The 13,569-nt window shown below is 36.0% G+C and overlaps 1 protein-coding gene and 1 long non-coding RNA gene across 2 annotated transcripts in view; one reads left to right on the forward strand and one right to left on the reverse strand.

The window, feature by feature from the left end:
- Nucleotides 1-13,569, forward strand: part of SCN9A (sodium voltage-gated channel alpha subunit 9) — a 158,969-nt gene that overhangs the window by 130,822 nt on the left and 14,578 nt on the right. The window contains exons 19-21 of the mRNA XM_080667299.1: nucleotides 5,776-5,930; nucleotides 9,236-9,409; nucleotides 13,011-13,133. Of these exons, the coding sequence (XP_080523425.1) occupies nucleotides 5,776-5,930; nucleotides 9,236-9,409; nucleotides 13,011-13,133 (452 nt within the window). The remainder of the gene's footprint in view (nucleotides 1-5,775; nucleotides 5,931-9,235; nucleotides 9,410-13,010; nucleotides 13,134-13,569) is intronic.
- The window catches only part of LOC308247766, a 78,265-nt gene that overhangs the window by 10,043 nt on the left and 54,653 nt on the right, over nucleotides 1-13,569 (reverse strand). Inside the window, exon 2 of the long non-coding RNA XR_013960552.1 lies at nucleotides 1,606-1,706. This is a non-coding gene — a long non-coding RNA (uncharacterized lncRNA). The remainder of the gene's footprint in view (nucleotides 1-1,605; nucleotides 1,707-13,569) is intronic.

Genomic DNA, 13,569 nt, shown 5'->3' on the forward strand with positions numbered 1-13,569 from the left:
TCATTCTTGAATGCTGATCTGCCTATACCTGCCCATTACCTGTGTTGCCTTTAAACATCTAAGGTTTAATACGTTTAAACAAACTTTAGTGGGTTCTCCACATATAATCTACTACTTTCTTCCGTCTTCATCTCATTTAGCGACATCATGGTCTATCCTGCCTCTCAAGCTAAAGACTTTGAGTCAGTCCTGATCTTTTTCTTTTTTGCCATTTGTTGATTGGAAATTCCGAGGATAGTACCAAGTTCTCTGGTGTATTCTGATTGATGCACACTAAAATTTGAGAACCATTGGTCTATAAGGTAAAACCTGAAGTCCTTAACTTGGCATGTAAAGCCCTTTTTGGGCCTCCATCTATTCTTTTCTAACAGTAACCCCTTTCAACCCTTTTCATTTTTCTGCCTAACTGAATTTCTTACTCCTCCTGCAATTTTTCAGGGATTTTATTCAAAGTAGTAAATTTGAGCTTGACCTAGAAAACTATGTGGAATTTTCTAAGTAGATACTGTGTCACCTAAATAAACACACAAACTTAGACTAGGATTGCAGTAGAGCACAAAGATTTGAAGCCTAATAAACATGAGTTCTAACTGGCCTACTGCTAACTCCCTGTGAAAACAGGAGCACATGTTAAAATCTTATACCTCGGATACCTCATCTGTAAAGTGGGTATAACAACTACATCCACATCATAGGGATGTTAAGGAAATTACATGAGATAACATCTAAATTAATTAGCATAGTACCTATCTTCCTTCTCCTTTCCTTTTTGTTTTTAAAGTATTTTGTTAACAATTCTGTATAGAAGCTATGATGGCATTGATGCTAATGGGCTTACCATCAGCATCAGTATTTTTTAAAGAAATTATTGACTTGCTTTCATTCTCTAAGACTTTTGCAAATAGTCCCCTATAAGACCCATGCAATAAACAAAATAAAGATAACTATAAACTACCATGGGTGCATGAATTTCCTTTGAATACAAGCCAAATCTCATTTTATGGGAAAAGCAAATGATGGCATCCAATTAATAGAAATTTTGTATTTTTGTTGTATCAAAGTAAAACACTTCTAAAGAAAGTATGAAGGAAGAATATTTTAGGCACAGTAATGAAGACACATGCCCTGAGATGAGAATATGCTTGACATTTGAGGAAATCAAGGGGCTAGTATTAATAAAACAAATTGACAGATGAGAAGAATGAAAAAGTTGAAGTCAGAGGCGTAGTAGAGGCCAGATCATAAGAGCTGTGAAGTACATTGTAAGCATCTCATTTCAATGTCCCACAACACGCCATCATGAGAGTGAATGAGTGTATAGCAAGGGCAGAAGTTGGACAACTTCTTGGATGTTCCTGCAGTAATGCAGATGAGAGATGATGGGAGTTTACACTAGTGTGTTAGGATTGGAGGTGGTGAGAGTATGAGATTCTGACAATATTTTGAAGTTAAAGCTAAAGGAATTTGCTGATAGGTAGGATGTAGGATGTGAAAGAAAGAGAAGAATAAAAAATGAGTCAAAGTTTGAGGCCTCAGAAACTGGAAATAAAAGACTTCAAAATGAGTGGGCTTGTCAGGATGGGAATCAGGAACTTGTTCACTTACGTTGGTAATGACTCTTAACCAGTTCATGATTGGTCTGCAGGAGCTGAGCCAGAACCAGTGCCCATTTAGAGTAGCATTAGGCCTCCAGAGATTTTTGTTACCTGAAAGGTAGCAGAAAAATCAAAGAAAATGTGAGAATTAAATCAGTGAAAATGAATACTAAATTTATTTTTTGTTCACTGTCTCACATCCATTGATCCTTTTTAACTTGATGACTATCACTTTATTTTTTCACATCTTGTTCCTCTTCTTCACCTTCCTTATTCTGTTTCATTAGCTCTATAATTCAAGACTTTGGGCTCCTTCCCTAGATCTGCTTCTCACTATCCTTAATTCTACTTGTCTTGGCAAACTATAATTATGAACCTGGCATGATTCTTTGATTTTGCTTGCTTTTATATTGTACTTTTATTGGATTATACAGTTAGTAAATTGGACCAGCATGTGAGATAGATACATGCTAGTTCTTAAAATAATGTATTTCCTATTAATTTGGTAGGAGGAACCAATTCAACTTCCCTACAAAATATTCTTTGTTTATCAACTCCCTATAAAATAACACATAACTACTTCTAACTTCAATAACACAGTAACCAATTTCTTTGTACCTTTTTATTAGAAATAAAATGTGGACAAAACACTTATTTTAGAGGATGTAGACATTTTTAAGAGGTGGTGAAATAATGATTTATTTTCCTGATGAAATTTTTACATTACTTATATGGATCATGCTACTATGTTTTTATTAATGGGTAATCTGTCTTGGAAGAGTTCAATGGTCTCTTTATCATATGAAAGCATTGCTTTAACATGATGAAACCAAGTTTAAACTTTATGTAATGGATGACAAGAGCAAATTAATGAAACCACCCAAAAGAAATGTTGTCTACCCACAGGGATCTATTAAAATGTTTAAGAGGTTCTCTGTTATGTTTACATTGAATTGATAGTCCTAAAAAAAGAAGGTGTGATGATGTTGCTAACCAGCTAGGTTGGAAATCTCTTGGGAAATGCCTTTGAATAAAAGCCAGACAAGTAGTCAAGCACTCCTGCCTCAAAATTAGAGAAACTCTCTGAGATGTGATAAATCCTGAGGGCAATATTTATGAAGCTTCATCCCCGATAAAAAAGTTATCTTACCTGTCTAATTAGAATGCATAGTTCCTTTTCTTGCCTCAATCAAGAATAATATTTTTCTTCAACTTTAAGACTGCCAAAATAAATCTCAGTTGGTAAAATCTTCTTAATCAAAGGGTTAAGAAGATCCTGTTCTGAATGAGAATTTTGTTTTTAAGTTTAAGATAATTTCTAAAGTCTCAAGCATTAAGTTAATATAAAAACAAATTCCATTCTAAAGTTTTCTAATCTTTCTGGTGTTTTTTTGTGCTCTGAAAAATATCTACTATTTTTCTACATGATTTTATAAAATATTTTCTCTTTATTAATGTATTTGAGATATAAGGTAATTATTTTAAATACAATAAAGGTAAATTATTTCAGATCTGAGGTCATGTTAACTGTAATTAACATTGGATAAGTGAAGTCAGGTGTATATTTTCTATTCCCTGTTGTTTTTTAAATCCAATTTTTGTGTAAATTCTAGAATTCACAGAGATATGACCTTTAGATCATGATTAATTCTTAGGTGATTTTAGAACTCTTTTGGAGGGACTGTGTCTTTTCAGTCAACTATGCACAGCATATTAAGCTATGTATAGGACTAGAGTAAGTATTGTAAGCAGAAAGGGCAAAACAGACCCAGATTTAGCCTTATTAGAACTTAGAAACTTCTGGAGAGAAAGGGCAGAAACACATAAAATATACATAATGGCAAAAATACCAGAGACTTGGGGGGGAAACATTGCTTGCATTTCTATAAAGGTGGAGATTGAAGTGTGAGGGGAGAGAGAGAAAGAGAGAGAGAGAGAGAGAGAGAGAGAGAGAGAGAGAGAGAGAGAGAGGTTGCCTTCTGCACAAGCCCCAACCAGGGCCAGGATAGAACCCTCAACCCAGGTATGTGCTCTTGACCAGGAATGGAACCTGTGACCCTTTGGACCATGGGCCAATGCTCTAACCACTGAGAAAACTTGCCAGTGCTATACATTTTAATTTTTTATAATGGCTGCATTTAACAATGGGCTAGTAAAATATCCTAAAAATTTCACAATGTGTTATCAAGAGCTAGTATGAGCTGGGTCTCCTAAACCACTGAATTCTGCCGCTTCATATTGCTGTTTCAGAACATTCCAGACTTGACCCTTTTCTCTTCAAAATAACTTTTTTTTTTGTAGGAGCTCAGAAAATGTCCTGATCTCAGATGACACAGATATGCTAATGATTCCTACATATTCTTTTCTAGCTCAGACTTTTTTTCTGAGAGTAAAATTCATACCTCCAAATAGCTACAGAATACCTGGATGTAGAGATTTCACTGGCATCTCAGATTCATTACCTCCCAAGTCAGCTCCTGCTCCTGTAGTCATCCTGGGCTTCTCCTTTTATCTCACATCCACATCTAATCAGTCACCAAATCCTACAATTTCACCTGCCAAATATGTCTTGAATCTATTATTGTTATTCTTGCTGCCCTAAACCAGAATTCTACATGTTTTTTGGCTCGGGGTCTTTCCTCATCTCCTCTTTTTTCTCCTCTTCCAACTTACTCTCCACACAACTGTTGGAGACATCTATTTAAATTGCAGCCTGCCTTATCATTCTCTGCTTACAACCCTTCCCTGACTCCTCAATGTTTATAGGATATAGACCCAATTCCTTAAGGTGGGAGAAATGCTTTCTGTAATCTGATCAATTTCTCTAACCTCAGGTGGCCTCCTGTGTACACTTTGATTTCATAACAATTCTGAACTGCTTGTAATTTTTATGCATAGCACATTTGGCTGCCTCTTAGCCCAGAATTCCATGCAAACCCTTTTTGGCTAGTACTATGATTCAGTTCAGGCTTCACCCCTTCTAGGAAGCCTCCTCTGACCTCCCCTCAATGAGCCAGGGTAGGTGGGCTTATTCCAGGTATACCAAAATAACCCCTGTATATCTGTCAGTTTAGTTGCTTATCAGGTTATAGTCATTTATTTATATACTAGGAGGCCCAGTGCACAAAATTTGTGCACTCGGGAGGGGTCTCTCATCCCAGCCTGCAACCTCTCTCAGTCCAGGAGCTCTCAGGGGATATCCAACTGACAGCTTAGGCCCGCTGCCCATGTGGAGCAGGCCTAAACTGGCAGTCGGACATCCTTAGCGCTGCCGCAGAGTTGGGAGCCCGGCTTCTGGCTGAATGGCGCTCTCCCTGTGGGAGTGCACTGACCACCAGGGGGAAGCTCCTGCATTGATCATCTTCCCCCTGGTGATCAGTGTGCATCATAGCGCCCAGTCATTCTGCTGTTCAGTCGAATTGCATATTAGCCTTTTATTATATAGGATCTGTCTGCCTAACCAAAACCAAAAATAAATTCCCCAAGGATAAGAAACTCTGTACATAACTAAGTATATAGAAAATACTCAAGAAATATTTCATGGAGAAATGAATGAATAAACCTGAAATTTTTAAAAAAATCTTTCTAAATTTTTTTATAGCAGTATGTTGTACACCTAGGATTCCAATGTCAGATTTTTTTCAACTTAGAGTACTTGAAACAGTTTCATTTACATCTTCTAATCAAGATCTATTTTTTTAAACTTTATTTTAGGACCTTTGCTAATTTTCTTAATATTATTTAGAGTGGTGTTTGTCAAAAGTTTTTTATTGAAGAGTTGAAGTCACACCAGATTGCATACTAGATCTATATTAAGGAAACTATATCTTTCAGCAAAAATGACCCTGAACTGTCCTCAGATTTTAGTTCATTTATTCATTCCTCAAATTCAGTGTTCATTGTGTATTAGGATTGCAAAAAATGTTTTAAACACTGTAGAAGAAATTGGTGAGAAGTCAGGGAAATACAGAAGACAAGAATATATCCTAAGTTAGAAATAACTGACAAGTTTTAAGAAAACACCATGAGAATTAGGAGATGAGAGAAGGTGGCACCCAAGTTGAATCTATTTGAAGCTGCAGGTATGTGTTAGAAATTATTTGGTTGAGGGACTATCATAGGGACATATTTGCATTAAATCATCTATTTTAGCCATTTTAATGCATATCTTTCTTGCCAGGTTGCATACGGAGGTTCCCATGCTGTGACGTTAACATAGACTCAGGAAAAGGAAAAATCTGGTGGAATGTCAGGAAAACATGCTTTAGGATAGTTGAACACAACTGGTTTGAAAGCTTTATTGTTCTCATGATCCTGCTCAGCAGTGGGGCTCTGGTAAGTAATCTGACACCTAAAGCAATAAATTGATTGTCAGTACTTAATGAATTGGAAGATAAAAATACCTTAGCAAGTTGTTTCACCCAACAATTAATCCCTATGATTAGTACCAAGGATAGAATTTTAGTTCAGTTCAGTAAATATTTTCTGAGCACTTCTACATGCAGGACATTATTCTTGAATGGAAAAATTGGTAAGACCCAGGTAAGATAAGGAACTTGGAGAGCAATTGGGGAAGAGAAGGGTACAAGTGCTGAAAGTTTATAAGTGAAGAATATACCGATAAAGAACCATTGTCTGCTGGGGATTTCAGGAAAGTAGATGATGTTTTGCAAGATCTAGAAAGATTAATAGTAATTTTCCAGTGAGGGGAACATAGTACAATTGGAAGGAAGCATAAAACAGCATCAGATATACAGGAAATTAAAAGTTGGCATACTTAGGAAGTGTTATGGGAGGAAGAGCAAATACAGAGATGGAAGTGGTGGCCAGCGATACTCTGACAAAGATAGGCAGTGTTAGCTTATGAAGCATCCTGGTTATTACTCTAAGGGAAAATAAACTGCAGTTTTAGGGTGAGAATGGACAAGTTTCTCAGTCTTTTACATATACCAAGCACCTTCAGTGAGAGTTGAAGGGAATCTGGGAGTTAAGAGCTCCCTGAGCCTTTGGTTAATTTGTTTTTCTTCCCTGTTGACACTAACAAAGATGAGCCATTAGAAGCCTAGTTCCAGCTGGAGATGCCACTGGAAATTCCACTCTACTAAAAGCAGAATTTGCAAGAACTTCATAAATTGCCTCATAGACAGTCTTCATGGACCTGAGATTTGATTTTACTCTTATAAGAAGTTAACCTATTATTGTTTTGTGTGTGCTGGTGGAAGATGTGAGACTCAAGTCGGAGACAAAGGACTTGATTACTCGTGGCATAAAAAGGAGCACGAACTTCAACATGTTTGTGTTGGTCCCCCTTGTCCCCAAATCCCATGAGGCCATAGCATGGAGCTAAGTGTACATGGTACACACAGTGGGTTAGCATCATAGCTGATGAGCACTGAGCTTAGGGAACCCATCCTCTTATAGCAAGCAGTAAGCAACCTGGCTCTTTGCCCCCGAGGGTGACACCATCTCATCTCTCAAGGTTGCTTGTTGTAAAAACAACCCTGAGAAATGGCCTGGATCAAGAGTAATCCAGCCTTGCATTCTTGGATCAAGAGTAATCCAGCCTTGCACACCCAACAAGAACACGCAGGGACGTTTAGGGCTCACAGTAAACTGCCTCTCCTAACAATTTTCCTCTCTCAAAAACAGGAGATGAATACGAAATTGCTCCTTCAGTTATCAGGTGGAATGCAAGTAGGAGTCTTGACGGTGTCTACATTATCTTGTATTCCTAATGACTAAGGAAGTTTATCCCATGCTGAGTCACATATATAACTAGACTCAGAAAGGAGGTTACAAAAAGTTATAGAAAAGCTTAGAGTAATGCCTTGTTCAAAATGTCTAAAAAGGAAGATAGCATTTTGGGGGGAGGGGCACTCTCAAAACTAAAATTCAAATGAGTCATGGGAAGAAAAGGGAAAAGTATTTCAAGTGTTTGTGCTCAGGGAATTTGCCAATTGAGCTAGATTTTAAAAACACTTATCTATAAAATGAATAAAAAGTAGTAGCTCTAATTTAGTACATATTTATTGTATTTTAAGACCTTTAATAGGTTTTCTCCTTTAATTTTCAAACAATCCTGTGAGATTATGGTATTTTGCTTATTTTAGCAATGAGGAAGCTAGGTACAGAGTGTTAACAGTTGCTTGATGTCTCAGAGCTAGTAAATGACAGAGCCATAACTTAACTAAGATCAAAGTCAAAGCCACTGTACCTTTTTACTATGCTGTGGCTCCTCAGGAAGGGGGGTGCACACCAGATAGATGAGTAAGTGGTAACTGAAATGAGTAAAAGTAAAGCCCACACCCCAAGTCAGATAGAGCTCATAGAATGCCCTGCTTGTCCCCTTGCTCTCACATCATAGAAGCTAGGAGCCCCATTTCAGGCTCTGGGGCTTGCCACAGTAAGGTGTGCTCAGGCAGAGTATTTGGCTTTCAGCACCTGCTGGTCCTGCTCTGCACCCCAGGTCCAGGAACAGTACTCTTCTTCGTGACCAAGCCCCTTCCCCATCTTCCGCCATAGTTTCTGTCTGAGTAGCTGGCCCGACTCCTCCAGAACTTGGAGAAGGGAGGCAGAAAAGTCCCGAGGGCTGGAAGGCTCCCCTGCACTTTAATTCCACTGACTTCCAGAACCACTGCCAGCTGCTGGAACCTTCTCTTAGCATCTTAGTAATCTGCCCATTCTCTCAGTCCCAACTTCTCTGTTTCCTTCAATATTCATACCAACAGTTTGCACAAAGTGCTTGGGATCATTTTTAGGGTATTGATGGGTGAATTTGGAATAAGAAGAATAAGAATGGCCCAAGGCCAGGCTTATGGACAGATCGTATTATGTTAATCACTAAGGATACAGGCCCTTTTGCTTTAATTTTCTTCACCATGGTAAATATTGTTTAAACTTGAAAGAGATAATTCTTACTATAGACCTGTTTAAGTCAGCAATCATTTTCAATGTCTTCAGTGAGCTCAGCTCTTTAAGTTTACTCAAATTATTTCCCAAGGAACTTGTGGCTGTGGCTTGTTACTGGGAGAGTGTTAAGGGTGCCACATTCATGGAATGAATATAAGAGTGATTCGTAGAACTGAAGCTTTTAATGAATGATAAAATATTGTGCAAAATTCAAAGAAGAAATCAACCTCTATGTTCTATAGTCATACTAAAGCCCTGCACCTGCTCTTCCTGTTGTGTTCCTGGGGATGCACAAGCATGTAAGACCTAGAGGAGAGCTCCAAATCCTACTGGTATAGGAGAGTGCAGAGAAAGATATAGCAGAGTGGCTGATCCTGGAAACATGTCTTAAATTATTATGTCTTATCCAATTTGAAGAGGGATAAAAGAGGAATCAGATGAAGTGGAAGTCCCTGCAAGTGCCAGAGATCTGGTTCTTTTCAGAATATTCTAAATAATTTCATTCCTTTGTGCCCTCTTCTCATGACCTCTGGTGACCAGTGGCATGCACTGGTGGTGAGAAGTCTAGAATTGTTGTCACACAGTAGCTGTAAAACCAGAAGAAACTCAGTTGGCTCATAATAGTATTATATTTCAGTGGTTTTCTTCATTAAAATTTTATTTCTCATTTTTATTATTAATAATAAGCTTTCAGTTGGAAATGAATCAAAATTTGAATATTTTTATCACAGGCTTTTGAAGATATATATATTGAAAAGAAAAAGACCATTAAGATTATCCTGGACTATGCTGACAAGATATTCACTTACGTCTTCATTCTGGAAATGCTTCTAAAATGGGTAGCATATGGTTATAAAACGTATTTCACCAATGCCTGGTGTTGGTTGGATTTCCTAATTGTTGATGTAGGTACTTTGAGTGAAATTTCAAAGAGGATTTCGTGTGATGATTAAGTGTTCTGCTAAGTCTTTACTAATGTTGTATATTATAATTTTGGTTAGCTTTTTGTATTTTTTGTCTATAGGTTTATGCTTTTAGAAATATTAATGTAGCCAGTAGATGTCTGTGAGGAATAATAAAAGAGAAACTTTTCAACAAATATAAATTCTTTTCTCTACCATTTTAACATAATTTACTCTTGCATGTGTTTTTTGCAGTCAGAGAAGATGTGATTTGGATATCATTCCTGTTGGGACTATGAATAGAATGAACAATTGGAAAGTAAGGGGTGGGAATGGAAAAGGGCAGAAACACAGGTTAAAAAGATAAAATATTGCTTTTTTTACTACATAAAGTTAGAAAATAAGGTGATGGGTACATCAAGTTGTCTTTGTTAGCTAAAAGTTATATAAAAATGGTAGTTAGTACTAAAGCAAATAACTCCATGTTAGGGAGAAGAGAGGGTGTGGAATTTCAAAGTATGTATCTTAATGACAATGATAGGGAAAACCAAAATTAGTAACAGCTCTTATCCCCATTCAAACACTCAGATTACCATTCATCTCTAGAGTGGTGCTGGAGCAGAGAAATTGGTGTTAATAATTACAAATAACAAATTCAGAGAACTGTTGAGTACTTGGATGAAAGAAAAAACATCAGAATGCTTCAGTTTATGTATTATTTTTAACAAAGGAAAAATATTTTTTAGTCATCATGTTGAAATAGTCAGGAAACAGATCCTAAAACAGCTTGTGAGATCAAGGCATCTCACATAGAAATTAAATGGTACAACCCCATTATTGTCAAGTCATTCTTATTTAGTGTACTGTAATTATTTTAGTTTATATTTTCTTGATATAATTTAATTATATAAAATACTGTAATTGTTATATAATATTGTATATTATTTTAAAAGGCTTCCTTAAATTAAGCTATGACCTCAAGCTCCTAATTTTATTTTTCTCAGAATGAATTGTGTTCTTCATTCTTTTACTAATTCTTCTAAGTTTTCCAAAATCTAGTCTTTGTTGTTAGGAAGAAAGATTCTATAATAAGTCATAGTTTTTAGAGAATTTTTTTTCCCCATCTGATGTCTGGAATTAGAAGACAACATGCAACTTTTTAGAGTACCAACGGTGCTCTAACATTTAACCAAGAGTTTACATTATGAAACTTTTCAGAAAGGGTAAATCAATACAACATTATTCATAGATATCAAAATTATATGTAAGCATGACTATAAACAACAAAATCTGACTGCAAAATTAAGCCAAAACTAATCATATCTACTCTAAAGTTCAGTTTCTCAACTGTTATCTAAACCTCAGTAAACTCTTTCCTTTCTAAACAGCTCAATATATAAAATATTAAAAGTAATAACATTTATTTTCTATATAGGTGATGTGCAAAAAAATTTTCCCAAGGTATACATAACACCTCATATGTCCTCTTGGGCTTCCTATGTGTTTTTTATGCCTTATATTAATGACTTCATATTGCTTGTTTTTATATTCACCTTTTATGTATATGTTACCTAGGTACTGCCTAGGATGCTTTTGTAATATAATAGTTTTAAAGAAAGGCTAACCAAAATAAGAAAAAAAATTATATAAGAAATTTAGGCCAAAACCGGTTTGGCTCAGTGGATAGAGCGTTGGCCTGCGGACTGAAAGGTCCCGGGTTCGATTCCGGTCAAAGGGCATGTACCTTGGTTGCGGGCATATCCTCAGTGGGAGGTGTGCAGGAGGCAGCTGATCGATGTTTCTCTCTCATCGATGTTTCTAGCTCTCTATCCCTCTCCCTTCCTCTCTGTGAAATATCAATAAAATATATTAAAAAAAAAAAAAAGAAAAGAAATTTAGGTTATTTCTTTTCTCTTAATCTGTAACTATGATGGTTCTTTTAAAAGTTATTTTAAAATATTTAAGAGATTCAAAAACCTTTAAAATGTTACTATAAATATGTTATTTTTATCACTACACTTAGGAAATAAAAGTTTACAAGTAGAGTTGAATTTCTTTTAAACTAAGAAAGAAATATAGCTATAATAATAATTATTTTTTTGTGTTTGAAAATATGAAGTGGTGATATGAAGGGTTATATAATAAGCCAAACTTGGGGAGATATGTAGCTTCAATTTGAAATTTAATATTTTGAAAAAACAGTAAATAAGTATATATGTAAATATATAACATATTAACAAATATATTTGATATGAAATGTTTCTATACTGTAACATGGAAGCAAAGTTGCACACAATATTCTTACTGGTAGAGATGAAAATCTAGGAATGTAGATTTGAGGGAGGAATGAGATTTTTTTTTAATTTCTCAAAGATTAAGCAATTTATCTAGTCTAGTTTTTCTCAAAGAGTGATTCTTGAACCAACATCATTGCCACATATACTGTAGGTGGTAACTTATTAGGGATACAATTCTCAGACGCTCTGGTGTTGGGACCCAGCATACTGTTGTAATGAGCCCTCCAGATGATTCTGGTGCATATTCAGGCTTCTGAACCACTGATCTGATATGATATTCAGAGAATGGACTTATTTGATTTCTGCAGGCTTTTTGATTATTTGAAACTTAATGGAACATTATTCATCAGTATTCATCAGTAGTGTGTGTGTGTATTCGTGCATGCACAAATTTCATGCACCGGGCCTATATATATGCATAGTTAGGTAAATGGATATATATACTAGAGGCCTGGTGCATGAAATTCGTGCATGGGTAGAGTCCCTAGGCCTGGCCGGCGATCAGGGCCGATCTGTGGGGCGACCGGCAGGGCAATCGGGGTGGGGGGCTTCTGCTGGCACCTGCCTTCGCTGGCCTGGAGCCTGCGGGCTGGGGCCAGCTCCTGCATAGAGCATCTACCCCCTAGTGGTCAGTGCACATCGTAGCGACTGGTCAACTGTTCCCCGGTGGTCAGTGCACGTCATAGCGAGAAATTGAGCAACCTTAGCATATCATTTGCCTATTACGCTTTAATTGGTTGAAAGGATGACCAGACGCTTATTTAGCATATTAGGCTTTTATTATATAGGATATATATATTCTCAGTTACAGACTATACTGTAGTTTTCTCAATAATTAATAGCTATTATTTCAACATAATACCCCATTGTGAAATCATGATTCTTTACATTGCTTTTATATAAGGTTTATACTAAAGTTTAGATGTAGTTGAGTTAATTCCATATGCTTTTATGACTTAGCTTTTGTTATGTCCTGGCTTTTATTTCAATTGAAATTTTGATAGCTGCTCTCATTAAATGTTCAGAATTAATATGCAAAAGTACATATCCATTGACTATCAAAGTGTGAAAGGTACATATGATTTTTTTCAGATATAGGAAATAACTTACTTTCCTTCAATTGTTTCATTTTATTTTGGTTAACCTTCTTTTCCATCTATTTTCTTGCAAAGCATTCCTCTTACCCATTGTTTAAGGCAATGACTAGTTAACTTGATATGTTAAATCATATTGTTCTTGTTGAGCTGCTCTTAGTGATCATTCATGATTATTTCATTGAAATAATTAATGAAAAATATTTTTTGCAGGTTTCTTTGGTTACTTTAGTTGCAAACACTCTTGACTACTCAGACCTCACCCCCATTAAATCCCTTCGGACACTTAGAGCTTTAAGACCTCTAAGAGCTTTATCTAGATTTGAAGGAATGAGGGTAAGAAAATACTAAACTTTCTAACATAATTTGTTTATACTTTTATAATATTCTTATTTTATAAATGGAGTATAAAATGTGAAAAATTAATATGTAGAAGTTATAGACTGTTTCTATTTACACATGCATATATTTGTGTATATATATGAACTATTTATGTATATTAGTGTGTGTGCATGTGCATATACACTCAGTTGTTTAGTGCATATCTTTAACAAAGAGTAAATCAAATATTGTTAGGTGATGATCCAAATAAGTAGCTTTTCCCTTCTAAAATAGAAATCTTCCCTATGCTAGAAGATCAAGTGAAGGGGACACTGTTAGTTCTGAAAACATCTCTCATATACAAGTCATCAAGGACTTGCCTGTATCAGGTGCTCAAATAATATTCTGTAAAGAACTACTTTGGGTATGGGGGCATAAGAAAAAAAAAAGG

This window comes from Plecotus auritus (genome assembly GCF_963455305.1).
Source record: "Plecotus auritus genome assembly, chromosome: 5".
Lineage (NCBI taxonomy): Eukaryota > Metazoa > Chordata > Mammalia > Chiroptera > Vespertilionidae > Plecotus > Plecotus auritus.